Source organism: Crassostrea angulata, chromosome 3 (genome assembly GCF_025612915.1).
Source record: "Crassostrea angulata isolate pt1a10 chromosome 3, ASM2561291v2, whole genome shotgun sequence".
Lineage (NCBI taxonomy): Eukaryota > Metazoa > Mollusca > Bivalvia > Ostreida > Ostreidae > Magallana > Magallana angulata.
In genome coordinates, this window is record NC_069113.1 from 48,756,954 (window position 1) to 48,778,209 (window position 21,256).

At 32.2% G+C, this 21,256-nt stretch overlaps 1 protein-coding gene across 1 annotated transcript; it reads left to right on the plus strand.

Moving 5' to 3' along the window:
* Positions 1–36: 36 nt before the first annotated feature.
* Positions 37–20,941, plus strand: LOC128175814 (uncharacterized). The gene is made up of 23 exons (XM_052841656.1): positions 37–675; positions 818–1,063; positions 1,180–1,321; positions 1,527–1,663; positions 2,831–2,996; positions 3,343–3,476; positions 3,595–3,739; positions 4,254–4,381; positions 4,562–4,688; positions 5,480–5,607; positions 6,209–6,338; positions 11,065–11,198; positions 11,437–11,593; positions 12,235–12,439; positions 14,190–14,338; positions 14,537–14,755; positions 15,482–15,711; positions 15,953–16,184; positions 16,376–16,649; positions 17,483–17,742; positions 17,983–18,220; positions 18,362–18,462; positions 18,597–20,941. Exons 2-23 carry the CDS (start codon positions 828–830, stop codon positions 19,281–19,283), a joined length of 4,359 nt encoding a protein of 1,452 aa, XP_052697616.1. The 5' UTR covers positions 37–675; positions 818–827; the 3' UTR covers positions 19,284–20,941.
* The last annotated feature ends 315 nt before the right edge of the window (positions 20,942–21,256 follow it).

Below are 21,256 nucleotides of genomic sequence, written 5' to 3' on the forward strand. Positions count from 1 at the left end.
GTGAGTAAATAGACTTTTAAAGATGAAAATGCACTGTAGTTTTACCGTGATTTCCCTTGAAATGAAAAAAAAATATATGAAGAAAATCAATACACGTCGGATGGAACTAGGATCGATATAGTTCGTAACTATTTTGTTCACGGTTTGATGAGTAACACACACTAAAGAGAAACCCGTGTGGTGATGATTCCGAATTGACGTAAAGCTAAGTTTTGGTTGTTCAGTCTTTGATTAACTAACTGTTGAAAGATCAAGTTTAAACCCGAGAAAATTAAGTGATTTATAATGCTTTACTATCATTGAAATGTGTGGGTGGCAGAACCAGGTATCTCCATAAACTGAAGAGTGACACATGGAAGTGAATCCAAAGCATGCACTCGACGATGTGTAAACATTAAGGTACGTACAATGTTTTCTCACGATGCTTTATCCAAGTGTAGTTGATGATATCATCCCCTCTAAACTAGACTTTCAAATATTGATTTGAAATAACGAGTACATGATGAATAAATGAATTCTTATCTGTTGTTGATTACATATCTCATTTTATTCAATCGGTCAAGACTTTATAGAATCAGACAGTTCAATTTAATGCTGACCATGAAGACTGATATCAGTGTGAAGAGATCGACGTAAACGAGGGGGGGGGGGTGTAATACCAAGAAGAAACTACAGGTAAATTTTTATTGCATGCCACGATGGAAAATTCAAATGCCTAAGGTAATCGTGTGAAATATTTTGGCAAATATTTTATGTTTTAACCTAATGAAATTGTTTATTTGAAATATTATATTCCAAATCATTATCATCTTTGCAGTTGGATTGCCATGGAAACTCTAATTTTGAATTGCGACTTCTCTAATGTAAAAGATGAAACAACTAATGAATTTCGGAGTGAGAGGACAAGATACAAAGAACAGTTATCTTCCCTGGATTATGTTGGGATTCTGAGCATCGTCAAGGCATTTCAGAACAAAGTATGTGTCAGGGGATTCCCCGGAGTTCGATCTCCTGGTTCTGAATATGCTAACTTAATACTGACTACTATCCTACAGACAATAAGGTATTGAGTCTCATTATAGTTTCATTTTTACCATATCTTACATACAGCTACATGCCGTTCTTGTTTCAACTGTGTTGAAATTAAACATGCTTTACGTTACATTTAATCTGTTGCAGATGGAAAGTTGATGAAAATATTTTTCCATCCAACAAGGTAGAAGAGAGACTGTTGGATTTATATGTAGAGTTGTTAAAAGCAGGGCCAGGTAGTGGCCATTGTGAGTTACTCCAACTCATTACGAAACATGTTGAGTTCCAGGTATATCTTTAGTTTACCGAAGACAGTAATTGTAAGATACAAAGAATAAATAGGTGGCATTTGTTTAATTAATTTTTATCTCATCAGAACAAATACTTGAAATATTACTTACTTATACACAGTGTATCACTCTAATGTCATTCAATTTATAATCTATGTTTTTGATATTTTCATGGACTTTCATATTTTTATTGATCGTTGACAGGATTTGTATGGAGACAGTTTACAGAACGTAACTGGTGGATTTAAGGCAATCTCCTATGTAGAGGAGGGAAACGATTCTATATACATTGACACGGTTAAAAGGGTGTATCCGGATCAACTCTCTACCTTGGTTATCAGGTACTTTAACAATCTTTTGATTTGTCCAATTTATTAATTTCAATTAATTTCTTAACGAGGTTACACCTGGTACGCTGATGACCCTTTAGAGAGCCAACAATTTCACGTATAACACAATACAGAAATCTATTTAAAATTCAGGAAAATGGTAAGTATTTTCCTTGATTTAAGATTAACAGTTTATAAACACCATCATTTGAAAACAATTAAAAATCATTATTTCGTTAACGTGGTTTAACGTGGTAAGCTCATGACCTTTTTAAAGAGCACTCAATTTAAAAAATCCTATCGAGTACATTAAAATTCGTGAAAATAATAAGTCTACTCAATGAATAAATAATCAATAGAGTGGAGAACATTAAGGAGACAAAATACGTTGCAAAATGGATAAACTATCCTAACCTTATGTTTTATTTGATATGTTCATATTCAAAATAAGTAGAACTTTTAATTGACATTTTTTAATCTAAAAGATAGAAATAGTAAGTTAGAAACACATTTCTAGTCGAATTCCACCAACCTTTATGATTTATCGCATTTGTGGCACTAATCGTGGACCAATCCCGTTTCTCTAAATTTTAAAATGTCTTCAGCAATAGGCTATCAGAATAGACAATTTTTACAATGAGGTAAATGCTCTTAGACATGTAACTTCGTTATAGTAATCAGGTACAGTATTCACTTGTTAGTTTGTAGTATCCAAGGAAGTAATATACGTTTAAATATGCTATCACTGTCAAAAAAACATGTATCCATATTACGTAGTTGTTGCTTCCATAGTGGACTGGTATAGTGCCACTGTCTGCAAAGTGAACCCAAATCATATAGCTGCTACTGTCATCAGACAAAGTTTTGAAAAAAGAATATAAGTTAACTGGGATTGCTTAGCAAGAAACATCGATGGCATTGATAAGTATACTGTCTCACTCGAAACAGATTGGCTAGCCACCTTATTTATGCTATGTTACAAAGTCTCTAACTTTCAATTTTAGCAGATTTAACTTTCCGCATTTACAAAGTACGTACATTAGCAAATTATAAACAAAATCACAAAATACGAATACCATTGTACTAAAAGTCGTGCCTAAACTTAAAAAATGTTGTAAAATAAATAGAACATTGTATTATATACTGCATAATAATTGTGACTAAACAATGATGTTACAGGAGTGATAAGGAGGATAGATTGAGGTCACCTGAGGTTCATCGCGCCTTTATGGACCTGTTCGTGTTTTACCTGGTCCAGTTACCTCATGTGCCGGATACTTTACAGACAGTCTTGATCAGGGCCCAAGACAAAATTTACCAGGCTTATCATATGCAGCCATTCTTTGTGAGTTCTCGCGCGATACACCTCCAAATGTTTTTTTTTAATCGTGATAAGAGGTACATTCGATATCATAATAAAACAAAATATTGCAAAACAATTTATAATTTAATATCTTTGTTAGCATGGTCTAATTCTGTATAGAAGAGCATAATACCTATGATTTCTTCCTTGTCTCCTAAGAATTTACTCAACCAAATATTCCTACTAAAGATCATTCATCTTTACATTTTCAAGTTTAATAAAGTAATTAGCTGTATGGATTGATTTAAAATGACTGTACCCATCCATGGAATTCAAACATCCGATATTATATAATCTTGACATTTTTTTATTATCATCTTTTGTTCAGGGAATACAAGATGCTGGTTTCTATCGCTCGCAGCTTTTACGAGTTGCTGATTTTATCAAGGATCACAAATTCCCTCAACATAGACAAATTTGTGAGACCACATATCGAAAGCTTCCAAATATTCTGCAAATAAAGTATGAACATGTGTATACTTTTCTCAGTTTAGTAGTCAACATAGATTTCAAACAGTCATTTATATACAGAGATTGCAGCATTTCGTTTTTCAACGTTCCACGTTTTATTTGGCTGTAGGGATGGAAAGATGATTGCTGAAGTCTACGCAGATATTTGTCAGCTTCTGAAGGAGATTAGTTTGAAGCGTCTGACAGGCAAGGATACAGATCTACTGAAGAAACTCGACTGTTTTTATAAGGAAATCCCAATAGAGTGTTTTAAGGTTTGATGAGATAAGTGTACATTTGCTTGTTGATATGCTAGAGTTGAATGATTATAATTATTTTTGAATACATTAAACATGTGTAATGTTTGTGACGTCCCAATTTGACGCATTTATGATATTATCAATCAAAAATTTAATTCTGGTTGTAACGCGCGCTTGATTGGCTAAAAAAATTATTATATATTGTATAAAGAATGTTGCCAACGTCATAGTAGGACTAACGTCAAAAACGTATCAATACGCCTGACGATACGTTTGAATTTTGTACAATTGTATGTTATTTTAAAGGTCAAAAGACAGTTTTTCTCTACAATGAAGAGTAAAAAAAATCAAATTATAAGCAATGAATTCAATATTTATTAGTTTTATACGATATAAAATGGTTTGAAACAGTTTAAGCTTTTTTATAAACCGCTTCGCGGTTTATAAAACGTAAACTGCCCCAAACCATTTTATATCGAATAAAACAAATATATATTGAATTCATTCCTTAAAACAATAATTTTAACAGAATCCTCAAATTTTTGAAACGTGGGCTGCTACATCTCAAGAGATACTGGAGAAATCTCCACATGAAAAGATAACAGGGAACGAGCTGGCATATACCACCGATAGATTCACCGATAATCTAAAGCCAAAGTAAGATATCAGATTACACATACAATACACAAAGAACTTTCGTATGTACATTATAATTATTCCATGTAATTTTTTGCAATGCTCTACAAATTAACTTATGTAGGTTTGGGAAAATTGACACAAGGTTGTCTGGAAGTTATGTGATATTAAGATCGATAAGAATAGAATCCTTTCTTTTAGTGCCAATTTAGGAAAGATTTGGTTGTCCGTCATCGGAGGATTTTGTGGTTGGGTTCATGAAAAACTCATGAGAGCAGCAGAAAGAACTCTAAGCACAAATCAGTGGAAAAGTTGCTGGAAATGGAAAGTAAAGGGAATTGACGACCTTTAAGGGACTCAGACATGATTTAAGCCCAACGTTTTCAGTTTTGTTTTTTGTTTTTTGTTATGTCTAAAATGGTCAATATCGATGGTTATTTTAAAAGATATGTCAAAATTTGAATTCAAATTTCGAGTTGCAAGCGAGTCACAGAGGTAAGAATTCTTTGTTATGTAAACAAAGCTGGAGTCTTATTATGTTTTACTTATGTGTTGTATTGGTATAAGTTTTTTGTTGCTGATTACATTATTTATGATCACATAAAATTAGTGTATCTTCTTTGTACAAGTTATGTTGTGAAAGAAATGGTAATTCCTATTTTTTTACATTATTTGTAAAAATAAAATAAGACGAGCTTTGTTTACAGAACAACGCCTTTTTCCTCTCTATCTCGCTTGTAACATGACTTTTAACATTCAAATATAAGTAAATCTTTCAAAATACACAACTAAACTATTTTATACATATAAAGAAGACATGAAATTTTCATTTCAAAGGGTTCCTTAACCTTGCGAATGAAATCAAAACTATTAAATCTGAATTCTAAAATGCTCAATTCAGTTTGAACGTTTTAAAAAAATAATAAACTAAACTTACTTTTTGTTTACTTATATATGATCTGTATGATAACATAGAGCACTTTGAGCCTAGCAAACTCGTTTCTACAGCAATAGTTATTCTATGTTAAAAGCAAGAAAATAAAAATCAGTTTAACATATTTTCCTTCATTTCAGCGTATGGTACACAAATTTTTAATCAAACTTTAACTTTATTTTTAGGAAAATATATCTATAGCAAAAGCAATGATTAAAGCCCTTACGAATGCAGATCATTCCTCTGTTGAAAATGCAGAAGATTACTCCTCCAATGCGGAGTCGTTCCTGGAAAAACTCTTGGATCAGTTAATGTAATGGCGTGTTGTCTCTTAAAGGAACCATGGTCACAAATTTTATAAAAAAATATTTTTCCGATTTTAATGTTAACAATGCTTCAGTAAGGGATTTTTAATAGGCAACCAATATTTGAGATTAATTCGTTGAGTTATAAGCGAGTTACAGAGCTTCCAATTTGCAATGTAAACAAAGCTTTTGTTTGCATTTGAAATGTTAAAGTTAAAATTTTAGTTTTTGACCTAAATTGAATGCGTCTAACGTTAGGAACTGTTTATTTATGCTTAAAATGAATAAGAACAGAGAGAAATCAGGCTGAAATTTTTACATACGTTTGAATTGTTTACATGACAAAAAATTACGAGCCCTTTTTCTCGCTTATAACTCTCCTACTAACTCTCAAATTTCATTTTATCATTAGATATGCATTTCTTAAACATTGTAAATATCAAAAACAGAAAAATAGTATTTTAACAAAACCGTGACCATGCTCCTTTTATTCTAATAGGATTATCTAGCTGAGTTTACAATATCAACGTATAATTATTATGACAGTTGTTTTAATCATTTGCAAGGGAATGGGTGGATTTGGGTTGAAACGGAAGAATAATTTTTCAGACTTATGAAAGTGTTTAATGATGTCGAGGTGGAAGTAGCGGAGCTAGCCATGGTTACCATGGAAGCATTTGGAAAGGGGATAGCCGTGGATAGACTATGCAGAACAGCTAGTGAAAAGATGTCACTAACGGTATGTTTTAAATATATTGATGTATAAGACTAGCATACTTCAAGTGGTTGTGTGTATACTTTAGATTCCTTATATTACTCGAGTACTAAATTCCGTATTTCAACGGTTTTGCATCAAATTGCAAGAATATAAAATCGCGAACGCCTAATTTTAATCATAATTCCAAAACTGTACATTTGTCCGAAAAATATAAGGGAACTTTAAGCATCCCCGAGATGTGCTTTTCGTGATTTTACGCGGATATGAATTCCTCGCATTTAATTAGGAATTTACAGTACGTCAAATGAAATGGACAATTGATAACGACGTGTTAAACATATACTTCACTATCTTATCGGTTAACCAAAAAATTACAAGACAAGAAAATGCGTACATTATAATCATACACATATCTTTATGTGTATGTTATTAACATTATATAAAAAGTGCCTGTATGAGAAGGTTACAATTAAAATTGACACCACAGTCAATCGACGCGAAGCAGAAGTTGACAATGGGTTTTTTAGGGATGTCAATTTCAACTGTTTTTTTTAGGGATGGCGTTAATTCTACGGCGAACTATATATACGGACATAATTTAATTTAAGCGCATGTTACAATTCGTTGTGTTACCTGTTGCCATGTCTGTTGCTTACTCTAAGGGAAATAGGACCGATTATAAACTGCGTCTAAAGCAATCAAATTTAAGAATTTAACGTAAAAAATTTATACTAATTGACGGTTAATATGCATGCAGTTATTATTTCTGTTGTTTGGAGTAAGGTATTTGTGACTTGTGTTTAATTGTTTTGTTTGATCTGAAACATTTGAATAAGTTAAATACCAGTCGTTTCCTTTATTGTTTGGAACAGCTTTAATTTGTAAGGCAAAACGTTCAGTAAAAACAATATAAAACAAGTGATTTCTAATTGTATTAAGAGCATGTCTACGAGAAAACCCTGCAAATATGGAAAAAAGCTGCGGCAGCAAGTCTCAAGAATGAACAGAATGTTATCATAGGTTTAAAGGATACCCATCTAGAGTCAGATATATGATGTTTGTTTTTGCACTGGATGTTTCTATTTATAGTAACGGCCAGTATTGCATTCTGGTTAATTATCCTCTAAAATCTAGAAAAGTTAAGAGAAAAATTGTCAAATTCAGTAATTAATTACAAAATGTATAAACAATGTTTGAAAAAAAATAAGACTATATTCTTAAAGAGGAAGTTCAAACCTTTAATCGTTGCATATTTTTTTTCATATATCTATTTACACCATGAAGTCCCAAGGGTGTAAATGTTGGCAGGATGCCAAGAAATGATAATTATACATTTTTGTCAATTTTTCAGAAAGAATTTCTCAGAAAATGGCACATTATTTTTTGAAATTTTGTGTTAATAAGAAACTGTTTGATGTAATGTTACAAATATATAAAATCCATCTTTGGACTCTCAAGGACTAAAAAGTAATAAATTAACAAAAACATACCATTTTCAAATAAAATAAAAAATTTTTGGTTTTTGAAATTTTATGTTACAAGTGATTTTAATCCACTGAAGTCAATATTTGTAATTAAACATGAAAAAAACCCCACCCTATTTTGCTTTTAATTAAAAAAAAATTAGTGGATATCATTGTTTCTCATAGAATTCTTATTCATTACATTTGCATTTCATTACTACTGTTAAAATTGTCTCCCCTGTTGCGCTCTTCGGTAGAGAAGGTAAACTAGTCAGAATGTTGACAAAGCTATACAAGTTCAAGTTCAGGCTACATGTGTAAGTATTGAGAAATGCTGTGAGTGTTGTTAATATATGTTATGATATTGAATGATTTTAATTGCACAAAAATTGCCCCATCTTGTTAGTGTTATTCACTATATCACATACATATTGAAGTTTGATGGAGACTTGTATCTAGTCTATAAACTGCTATTTTCTGTCCCAATTAAGCAGCACATTTGGACGAATTTTAATCAAAATATACAAACTTGTGATAGAAGTACAATTAAAATAGATGAAGGGGAAATTTTCCAAGATAATCTCATTCACAGATTATCATATTTTACTCGAAAAAATCCACAAAAACGAGAACTGATTTCTTACAAAGATTTAATTTATAATGGGGTAAGACCTGAGCATAGCCTGGTCACGCTAAGATTATTCTTTCTATGTTGAAATAATTCGGAATTCACAAGGAATGCCTCGTGCAATTTTTCATCGTTATCATCGGAGTCTGTTGCAATAGACATCACATTTCTACATGTACGTGTACATTTCACTGGCCATCTAAAAATTACCCTTTAGATGTTAAGGTTAGACTTCATGGAATCTTGAAATGACGGGGAGGGAGCCAGGGTTTTTTAAGTTCTTGAGAATGTAACACAGTAAGTACATCTGAAATTAATAGAGAGGTCTACTCCCTACCTCTTTATTAGCAATTGATCTCCTCTTGGAAAAAATTAAAGTTTGTACCTTTTCTTAAAATTAAAATATAGTTGTAAAGGAAAAAATGAGGTGTTAGGTTACCCTTTCCCCAGGGGATCTCAACCTGCGAAAACCACATATGAATATAAACATAAACTACCGGTATAAAAAAGTTATCCCAAATATTAAAATAGACATCATAACTTGTTTTTGTGGGATTGTTATTTTGGGATGTTATTTGATTATAAACCATCATAAGAAGACCTGGTCCCAGAGTTATGAAGCAGTCTAATAAAAAAGTCAAAATTTTTACACTCTCTTATTGTCTTGTGATTAAAAAAATTGAAAAAATGAAATGCTAATAAAATGTTTCTCTATATTATATTACGCTGATATTCTGCTGCTATTTACTAATTTTAAGCGTAATTCAGGCTTGATATTGGGTCCCTCTACCCCTCAAACAATAAAAGTTCAATCCTTTATACTGTCGGACAAAAATAATTACTAAATCTACCTTATTCTATGATATTTTAATGTGATGGACATTCATTGGCAATTGATACCACACCACTTCCACATTTTTAAAAACATTCTGTTAAATTCAACAAAGATATGTTTAATCATTTTTTTTCATGGAGGTGATCCTTTTGTTTTTTGTTTTTGTTTGTTTGCTTGTTTTGGGGGTTTTTTTTGTTTGGTTTTTGGTTGTTTTTTATTTGTTTTTTTTTTTGGGGGGGGGGGGGGGGGGGGCTTTGAAATTTGGTCCTACTTCCTGAATTAAAAAATCACTAGTTCAAGTATAAAAAATGAAACGATCAATACATAATACATGCACAGAGAGAGAGAGAGAGAGAGAGAGAGAGAGAGAGAGAGACTGTCAATCTGTGGTAAAAAATATGTAAAATTACACACCAAAAGAGCCCGGCTTTAACTATTTAAGTACTTTGAATTTTGTAGTTTTGCCCCTGTAATTATTCATTTGTGTATCTAATGGGCACTCTGCTTGTCTTAATGTCATAGGCGTCGGAAACCGGGGGGAGGGGGGGGGCTAGGGGGGAGTTAGCACCCCTCCCCACTTTTTTTTGCAACGTTAGACCTAAACATTATGAACATAGCATCATAGAGGGTTCAGCCCCCCCACACACTTTTTCTAGCAGTAAAGATAATTGTTCCTACATTTACCTTGAAAGATTGAGAAGTTGGAGTCACAGGCATACTAACCCCCCCCCCCCCCTCCCCGAATTAGGAATTTCATGATTTGGGGAAAAACATTTTGGTAGGTAAGATTTTTTTTGAAGTATAGGTATTCCCAATATTTCTAAGAATTAGTCTAGCCCCCCCCCAACTTCAATTTGCTTCCGACGCCAGTGAATGTGTAGCACTGGCAAATAAGTCCAATTCAGCTTACATGTATATTCAAATTCCCATTTTCCCATGATTCTCGTGTTTTAATGGCATTGATTTAAAAAAAAAACTGAAATGTGTTGAAGCAATCCTTCAGTTCAGTAAAATATTGTTTGGCTCACAAATATGTCTGGTTTTTTCCTCATAATATACATGTTACAATGTAAAGCTTATGCCAAACTACAGATTCTGGAGAGTTTTAAAAGTAGAAAAATGTCCAACTTTAAGACAATATATTTGCAATATTATTGAGAGTCCAAAGACAGATTTTTGATATATTGTAAAGATAAATGTCCTCTTATAACTAAAAACAGATTTAGTGAATTTAAAGTGCCATTTTCTGACTTTTAAGCATTTAAAAAATGTATATTTTCACAATTTTACAAAAAGTTGGAAACATGCCAGATTCGTGACCTATCTGCACTTAACAGAAAGAATATATGGGAATTCTGACAAAATGAATTACACAAGTGTACCTTGTTAGTGTTAACTCTAAATGACTTTTTGAATTCATATTTAAACTAAACTCAGAATTCTTAACAGTAATTTGGTAAATTATACAAAATTTTATTCTTAAAAGGGTCAAAATGCTATTTTTAGTAACAGTGCTGCAGAACCAAGTTTAGACTGACCACATCAAAAAAATTTTTGTGGCAAATTAATTCATATAGATGCACACTGTTACACACAAAATATGAAGTTGATCAGAGAACCTTGCTCCCACCACCTTTTGCATGGTTTTCTCGTAGACATGCTCTTAAGTTACACTGTTGGAGTGTAATTAAATAGTTCAATAAATACAATCGAAATAGCAACTGGAGCAATCGTAGGGACATAAGGTTTTAAAAGAGGAAAAAAAGTTTTATTATTTTTTTATATTTCATTGGGGACAATTATGTCCAATAACCATTTCAGAATAACAAGCACCTGATAAAGGGTTACCTAGAAAGGTTTCTGTGTCTCCTGAAGAATGAAGACTTTGACTGGGATGGTGGTTGGATAACAACAGCAGGGGTCGATTTCTTCAATAATCTCATCAAGTCATCCGGGTAAATGTTTAAATGATTTACTGAAACACAAATAATATATCCTATTCTTGCGTTAACGTAATTCGCACTTGAAAGAAAATAATCTCTGTTAATAAGCTACAATGGATGTTTGGTCTTACAATCACTTAAAGAATTTTGCCGTTGTTAAAATGTACAAATTAGAATATTTGTTAACTGAAAATGAAAGCAGTATTAAAAATCTGAAAAGTTGGAAAATTAATACTAACCTTTATTTCAGTGGTGATGAGGTGCGTGACTTGGAAATGGACGAAGCGTTCATACAGGTGTTCCTGTTCTGTCTGTCTGAGGACAGAGAATACATCAGTCTTCAGAGACAGCATCTAAACATCTTTGGATTGGTAGCAGTGGCTGGACTTCCACAATACACCAATTTGGTGAGGAGGAACACTTACTATCATTAAATTTTAATTTTGACATCCTAACTGCCCTCTTTAATAGGACTTTCCACATATCATGTAGACTCTTTATACAAAAAGTACATTTAGTAACCACCTTAAAACAATGTACAATTAATTATTAAAGTGCCGAATCGCTGAATGTGACTCTTTCTTTAAAAAGTGTCATTTGCTAAGAATTCTGTGAATAAGCTCTATTAAATGCATAGGGAACGTACGTGCATATTTTTCTAGATCTTATTACGTTATGAGGCATAATAACTAATATTGGCTTCAGAACCACTTGTGAATCAAAAAAGGACCGCACCCTCATCAAAGTTCAAATAAGGAAATTTTGGAAAATAGTTTTTTTTTCTAATATTGTCTATAACTTATTTGGCAGATACATATTGTATATAAAAATCATCACTTAATAAGAAAGATATTTATGTTCTTATATGAAGAACAAGCAGATTGTGTGGAATCATAGAACCAATTATAATATCAAATACCTTTTCGCGGGTCGATAAAACTTCGTATCTAATTTCAATTTTTAAAAATGAAATTCAATCAAGGAGATTCAATCAAAGAGTGCACTCACTTCTCTTGCCTTAAACAAATGCCTTTTTCTTAATACACAGCACACCGGGAAGACAACTATAGGACGGCTGAAGCCTTTGTTTCCCCACATCCAGCGTTTAATGGATGATGACGACGAAATGATAAAGACAGTTATGAGAACAGTTACAAGGATCCTTGGGGAAGAGGTGACCCAGTTAATGGACACTCAAGGCATGGAAAATCTCATTAGTCTGTATATCAAAGAGAGGGACCTTGCCACACTTGGTAAGTGACATTGGTCTCAAAAACAGCGAATACCTGTTTTAATTTGGTATTTAAAATAAGCCGGATCATCAATTAGGCTGGTCCTTCGTGCTTGACCTACATTAATGGCATTAGTATTTCACATCTACTTAAAGAATAAGGAATCAATTTTTGAATTATGAGATGATCAAATACGATTTGGGTGATAAAATCCTATAAAACCCTACTTAATAATAGATTTGATCACCCCAATCGCATATGATCACCTCATTATATTCATTCAAAGAATGATTCCTTATTATTCATATTTATATAATTTTCAGCTACTGTTCATTTAAACATTAACTCATTGACTATTTACGGTATTTTCGTTTTGTAAAATAATGCAAACCTCGTCTTGTACCCCACCTGCTTCATTGATAGATTGCATTCTACTATATGTCACAAAATCGATTTGTTGAGTTGTAGAGTACGACAAAATAAAACACTTGAAAAAATGTAAAATATTTTGTGACAACAGCCAGTATAGAAAATTTGGTCGTCCAATCACACTGGATAATCATAAAGGACAGTGATATTGATATAAAGGAGAAAGATCTTACTTAATCTTGGGAGATCCTATGATATGTGCTTGTGATACCATATTGTTTACGACTAGTGTAACGATGCCAGACTTGGTAAGAAACACAATTAACCGGAGACCAAATGTCAAAGAATACCACTGAGCGTGTTCTAAAGGACGTGGTTAGGAACATATTAACATACATTTAATTTGTTTCATTTGATGAGCTCTTTTTACATGTCTAAGTTACTTTAATTAATGACATGTGCTCAATTTTAAAAGAATATTCATCAATTAAGATGGATATTTTTTTCTCTTCTTTTTCGCAAGTATGGTCTTTAATGACTTAAATAGTCATCTTTGTTAGACATGATAATGTTTATTATTCTAAATTATTTGAAATTTAATAACCCTTTTGTTTATTTTTAATGAATTCAATTAATCCATATTACACCTGTATCGATATAAGTTTGGAACAAAGTTATGTCTTTAAGTTTGTTTCAGCATCTTTTAGAAAAGAAATTCCATTAGTTGAAAAAAAAAATGAATTTAAAGGGATTTGGACACGATTTGACTTTAAATTTTCAAATTTTATTTTCCCATTTTTAATGTTTATACTGATAAATATAGAAGTTTACAATGCTATGTCAAAATTTGAAAGTCAAATATCAAGTTATAAGCAAGATACAGAGTTTATAATTCTTTGTTTTGTAAAAAAAGCTCGAAAATGTCAATTTTTACAAATGTGTTGTATTGGTGTAAGTTTCAATCAAATGTTTCTTTCTTTTGTTGAAAATAGTATTTATAAAGATATTGAATTAGTTTTAATTGCTTTTTGCATGTCATTTTGTCTACGAAATGGTAATTCTCTACATTACATTTTTGTAAACAACTATAAGACTCGAGCTTTGTTTACATAACAACCAATTCTTACCTCTGTATCTCGCTTGTAACTTAACTTTAACATTCAATATTTTGGTCAATCATTTAAAATGCAGCAGTTAACCATTTTATACATAAAAAATAAAAATAAAATTGTTGATCTCAAATTGTGTCCAAGTCCCTTTAAAAATGAATCATGGAGGTCAAATTCTCTGATTGTTCTCATGGACGAAGACAATAATCTGAGCAAAATCGGAGTTTTATTGGGACCCATAGTTAATTCCCTAACCTCTGTTCACACTAGACGTTCCCTGTATTCTGTTTTAGATGCTATATCTTCTGCGTACCAGGGTCACTCGGAGGCACTAGCTTCCCATTTTCTGCCTTTGCTTAAAGCTAGTACACAGAAAACTCAAACCAATGAAATAGTAATGCAGACAATGTTCCTGAAGAAAGTTGCTGAAAAACAACCAGAGGTATGCTGATCATTTAGATATTATGTATCATAACTTTAGAAATTTATTTTATCGGTTTATAGTAAAAATGAGGGATTCAAAGCTTGAAGATTAAAGATTAAAGACATGGTAAATGAATGGTTTTTTCATCGTTATAAAAAATATTAGTACAGGCAATGCTATAAAAATATTTTTGTCTTAAAATTATTCAATTTGTAGTTATTTACAAAAGAAGCTCTTGAGCTCATTTTCAAACATCACTTCATGGAAAAAAATGCCAACCCTCAAGTCCTTATGGTACTGGATGTTGTATCCAAATCACACGCTGAAAACCTGGAACCTTTTGTCGAGAGTCATCTGATGAAGACTGATTTAATGATGGAACTTATGGCTCATTATCAGTTCAACATTTTAATCCGGATAGCAGCCAAATGCAATGTATATCTACAGTATAATTGTTGCATATCTAGATTTATCTAGAATAAGAATTGAGTTTCTTTTAACTATATATGATAAGAGTTAAATTTTGCCCCCATAATTCGCCATTTTTTAAGTATTTCGGGTACAATAAAATGTTAACTAATTTTTTTGAAGAGTTGATATAAAATATATTTTTCATCTATTTATTTGATTTATTTGCACTCACTGGCAGTATATGACGTCAGAAGTGACGCCATTTCTCTTATTCAATCAAACTCAGCCAAAAATTGACATTTTTCTTATCTATTTACGAATCGGAAATTTAGAGCGCATGCTTGAACAAGGAAACTTTTTTTGTCACTTATTAGTCTTGGCTAGATACATCTCTGATTAAAATATTTTATTTGTTCAAGAATGCGCTCTATGTTTTCGGAAGGAAAAACTGCTTGAAAACAAGCTGTTTTACGCTAAAAATGCAAAAATGGCGGGAAAAGGTTATCTTTACAATGTCATATTTCTAAATTGTGGGCACTTGAACCAAAATGAATATTATGTAAACACATCACATACATATCTGTACTAAGAAAACAAAGAATGATAGTAAATTGATGATGTTCATTTTAGGGGGCCATTTTAGGCCCTTATCATATATAGTCCTTTAAAAATAAGGTTATAGAAATATCTTTCAACCATTGAACTTTTACTGCGAGAGGAAATAAAATTGTTTATTCATTTTGATTGTAGGATAAGCAAAGCTTAGTATATTCCTATTTGATGAAACGTCTACATGAATCAAATATTGAGCAAGTTCTAATTGCAAGTATACAAGGATTGCGGGAAATGCATTCAGTCTTTGGAACAGATATATTTACTCAAAAAGATAAGATGTATATAGAGAAGATCAAGGAGAAAGGGGCTTCTAAAACTGTAACTGACCTGGTGGAAAATCTATTGAATGAGCTGGAGGGTAGGAGGTGTGTGCCTTTGTTTCTGTGTCTGAAATATGAAAAGAACTTAGATTTTTACCTACGCAGGCTTCCAAATGAATTGCATTTTTAAGTTTTTATCATAGGTTTTAAGATCATAGTTCCTATATTCTAATACAATTAAATTGGTATTGTCGTTACCGACATGAACACATTCAAGATCAAGTTTTCACAATTCTAATTTTTTTTATCAGTAGGCCAATGTTTTAAAAAATCTTTTTGATCTTAGCATAGCAAAAGTATCTAAAGACGTTGAAGAGCACTCTGGACAAATTGAAAAGCTAGAGATTGGAGTAGCGGGGACAAAGGTGGTGCTTAAAAAGGTCCATAGAGATGTCAAAGAACAGGGGAAGGAGATTGAGGGAGTTAAACAGGGACTTGGAGAAGTCAACACACGAGTGGACGAGGTGGAGATGGATGTAGCAGATACCAAGGAAAGGGTGGAGGAAGTGGATAAAAAGGTAGGAGATACAGTACAATTATACATTGTTCTTAAATACTTAATTCACATTTGAGTCATTATATCAAATCGTATCCTTTGAGTAGATCTATAATCACTGTGTACCTGTAAAAAAGTAAATCATTTGTGTTTCATTTTATACTAAAAAATTGTTATTCAGATTAATCTTATATCATCTCACTTGTATTACAGACAATGAGTAATGCTCCAATTTGGTCTCGTGATGTCACGAAACTACTGAACCCAGAATCTGAACATGATTGGCGGCTTTTGGCCAGTCGCCTTGGTTACAGTCCTGATGACATCAGAGGGTGGGCTACCCAATCAGATCCCTGCATGGCTCTCTTGAGTGAATGGTATGCAACGCACAGAACGTTTGAGGCATCAAGAGGAGTGTTGACAATTTTGCAGGAAATGAATAGATTGGATGCTGCCATTATTGTTGAGAATGCAATGAAAGCTGCGGGTGAATAAAGTCTTTATAATACAATGCAAATCATTATGATTTTTAAAATTAAGAAATGCTTCATGTATCCCCTAATTTAAATCAAAGTAGTATGGTGGCATATTTTTGATCGTGCTATTTTTGTGTCAAATATGTCAATTTGCAAGATAAATATGTTGACATGCAAAATAGTTAAGTCAACATGCTAATCAATTAAGAATTATTTTAAAAAATCTTCAAAAATCTCAAATATCCTGACATGTTACATACTACAAGCAAGGTGCTACTAATTTATTTAAACCTGCAAATATTTTATGTTCTCATGTGAAATCAATATGTTGGCAAGCCAGTTATTTATGTCACATTCAACTTAGTTATGTTGACATGTTACTTATTTATGTCAATATGCAACTTATGTTGGCATGCATCTTATTTATGTTGACATGCAACATAAATATGTTGACATAAAACTTATTTATGTCAACATACGACTTAATTATGTTTAAATACAAGTTTTGTGTTGCATGTCAGCATTAATAAGAAGCACTTCAACATTCTTTTCTTTTTGCCTGCCAACATAATTAAATTGCATGTCGAAATAGTGGCATCAAGCATGTTGTAAGTTACATGTAGACAACGTTGAATTTTTATTTATAAGATTTAAAACAATGTTGATCCTATTTTTAATATCTTTCATGTGAACATATTTATGTTGCATGTTAAAATAACTATCTGGCATGTCAACAGATTATCTTGCATGTCAACATTTATTTGCACGAAGGAAGAAGAAATATGCCACCACAAATTAATACATAGATTTTTTGATTTTTTATGATATGCATGTTTTTGTGCAGAGGGGGTTGTGACTGATGAGCCAGTGGATTACCCAGAACCCCCTGAAATTTTTCTTAGTTATCAGTGGGGTCACCAGAACGAGGTCAAGCTGATCTGTCGTCACCTGGAGATGGCGGGGTATAAATGCTGGATGGACATCGGTCAAATGGGGGGCGGGGATAAGTTATTTGAGAAGATTGATTCAGGGATAAGGGCAGCTAAAATAGTGATATCATGTGTCACAGAAAAATATGCTAAATCGCCCAACTGTAACAGAGAGGTAAGAATTTGTGAGAAAATATTTATTTGTCGTAAATAAGATTGTTTATACCAGAGAAAAGACTAATGCTTAAAATTGATTTGTATTAACAATGTTTACAGTAATGAACTTGGCAAAAAATTACGATTCTCTTTTTTTTTCTCAGAAAATTTGAAATTAAAATGTAGATCATGTAAAATAATGTTTTAAATGATATAAAAATATAAAATGATATAAAAATAATATTTAAGGTTATTCCAGGTCAATTTGTCTGTAAACCTTGGTAAGCCAATGATTCCTTTGTTGATGGAAAAGATGGCTTGGCCTCCTGCAGGTTCCATGGGGCCAATTTTCAGCGAATACCTGTTTATTCGTTTCTTTCAACGACCAGGAGAGGAAACCAATGACGACCGAATCTGGCCAGCTGCCAAGTTTACTGAACTGTTAATGCAAATGAATTGTCTGAAAATCATGCCAGATGAAGAGAATATTGCAACAAGTAACAAAGCCTTATTTTCTAAGAAAACACAATGTTTGAAAATATATTTGTATTTTATAGTGAAATTAAATCCTTTTCAATTGTCAATATGTTAATTTGGTTTTGAGCAGACACCATGGTTTACTTTATTTTCATGAACAGTGTATAAGAATTGGTGGATGCCTGTTGTTGAGGAGATCGTCATTCCAAAAAGAAATGAGAAAAAGGGAGAGAATAAAGCAGCTTCATCTGGCCAGGAAAACGTAAATGTAGATTTGACCTTTTTCACACAATCCAGCAAATTTACATTTATTGCTATATTATAAGAAAAGTATCATCTTTTTGATTGCCCGAAAGATTTCATTTTCTGATGACAGTTCTTTACGTTGTTTTTCAGAGAGAGTCACAGGTTGTTTCCCCTGACGTGTTTATATCATACCAGTGGGGGAAGCAAAAGGAAATCATTGCCTTGTTCCAAAGACTGACCAGTCTGGGCTTCACTTGTTGGTTGGACATACGTCAGATGGGAGGAGGAGACTCTCTGTATGACAAGATTGACCGAGGGGTCAGAGGTTGCAAGGTCATGCTGTCGTCAGTGACAACCAAGTATGCTCTGTCTGCCAACTGTAGGAGAGAGGTCAGCCTGGCTGATGCTTTAAAGAAACCCATCATCCCTTTGTTAATGGAGAAAATAGACTGGCCCCCAACTGGACCAATGAGCATGGTTCTTACGCAGTTACTTTACGTTAATTTTTCAAAGGACGAATCTATTCAGTTATCTTGGGAAGGAAAGTATTTTGATGAACTATTGTCGAAAATTAAGCAACACGTTCCAACTGCTAAAATTGAAGAAATCCAAACAAATAGTAGCAAACAAGAAAAGAACACAAAGGACGAAAAGTCTGTAACAAACGGAAATGATCAAAAGCAGAGAAAACAGGAAACTGAAAAGCCCAGTTATCCAGAGCAGGAGCAACCTCGAGTGAATGAGAGCTCCACCAAAAATTCAGCAAATACTGTACAGAATGAAGACCAACAAAGTCAAGTTGACAAAAAGAAGTCGTCAACTTGTTCAATTTTATAATGCTTTAATATTTAATAAGAAATAATCACTCAAACAGGATAACAAATTATATTCAAATATTTTTTTACCATATATCGCTAATTTAAAATCATGCAAATAGGGTAAGGGCCATGTTATGGCTGAACTTAGTGAGTGTTGCATGTTATGTTGAATCTAGACAAGGGACACATTAGAAATGTTTAAAATACAAAATGTTTTCTTGTATTTGAATTACCACATGTGATAAAAATTATTTCAACCGTTACTTTGTTATCTTGAAAATAGTGCGAGCTTTATATGTAAAGAATTCTAAAGATTATCTGAAATTTACCAAAAATTGGCACTAAAAATAATTGCCCCAATGATAAATGAAAAGATAGAAATTATATTTATAAAATAGTAAAGTAATTTTGTCTAAAGTATCAAATTGGTCTAGTAGTCAACAGTTAATTTTTTTTCTTTCATGCATTCTCTTTAAATTGATTTACATTAATTTTAGTAAAACAAAATGCCTATTAAGTGGTATATCACATTTGTGGTGTCAGATAAAAGAAGTTCCTTCTCAAATGCACTAAAATCAAATCAGTTTAACGAGAAACGTAAACTATCATTTGTATGCCTTGTTTTGAAACATTTTAAGAAGCGTTCTATTGTAAAAAGACAATCTACTTATTAACGAGCAATGTATACTTTAATTATTATGTTTTGTCTTAAACATTTTTAAAAAACATTCATCGTGGCTTTTTCCAAAAAAATTATCATATCTTTTTTTTTCACAAAAGCTAGAAATATCTAGAAGGAGAAACACATGTTCATACGTCGATTATTTGGATAAACTTTTTTCACAAATATATCGAAAAGCAGTGGAACAATGAATGTCTACAAATCCATAGTGTTTATTAGGATCTAGCCCTCACGCTGTTTAAACGGAACCTGTTGAAATGTACGACATTCAAACACTTTTTATCTTCATTTTATTCTTTTTTTTCATCAGGCTCATAAGTATTTATTTTAGCAGTCTAGCTCAGCAAGTGTGCGACTATTTTTTGATCTGTGATGTATTTTTTATTTTTCATGCCTTTTGTTTAAAAACCCCATTCCCCTTTGAAACAAATCTTCCTTTAATCATAACAATTTTTTTTATCAATTCCCAACGCCCTACAATGAGCCGTGTAGTTTTCATTATATCAATGGAGAATATATGTTCATTAATTCAACATTTTACAAAGAACTGAATAAATTCAAAAATATACGGGTCGTATGAAAATAAGAGCAATGCCTTGCGTAAAGTCAGGCGCAAGAAGTTCGATGCAATGTTTTTGGGGGGTTTTTTACATCAAATTTAATATACTTTCTTATTGACATACGAGTTGCTTTCATTATTTTTAGGAAAAGGACTAGAAGGATTCCGAGGCATGCATCGGATTTTAAGGAATTTTAAATCCATGTATATATTTCCATACATAAGAATGAAAATAAACTATGAACTATCACAAGTTTAAAACTCATAGTTAATGCATTACATTTGCATCTAAAAAGTGATACATGTATGATATTGAAAAACATTGTTTTTGCCTGGTGTGTTAAATGATGTAAATATGAATATTTCTAAAAATATTGAATGCAATACTACATACTCATTGTCTATGCTTTACAAAATAAATCATCTTTTCATTCGTCGTTATCTTTTTACTTATTTTTTCTGTGACATACAGGAAAATTGGAATCTTTCAGGTTTACATTTTAGCAATACCATTTGGTATTTTAATACACTTAAAAAGTATGGGCAGGATCTTGCATTTAATCATTTAATCTCTGTGAAGTATATAAATATCGTTTTCCTTTTAGTTCTTGCACTTTAAGAACAAAATGTAAATTCATAGCTGAACAATTTTGACCTACACACCTGAATGATTAGATAGACTTTTAAAGATGAAAATAAATTGCAGATACCAAATAGTGCAGTTTCACGTTGTTTTCCCCTGCAATGAAAA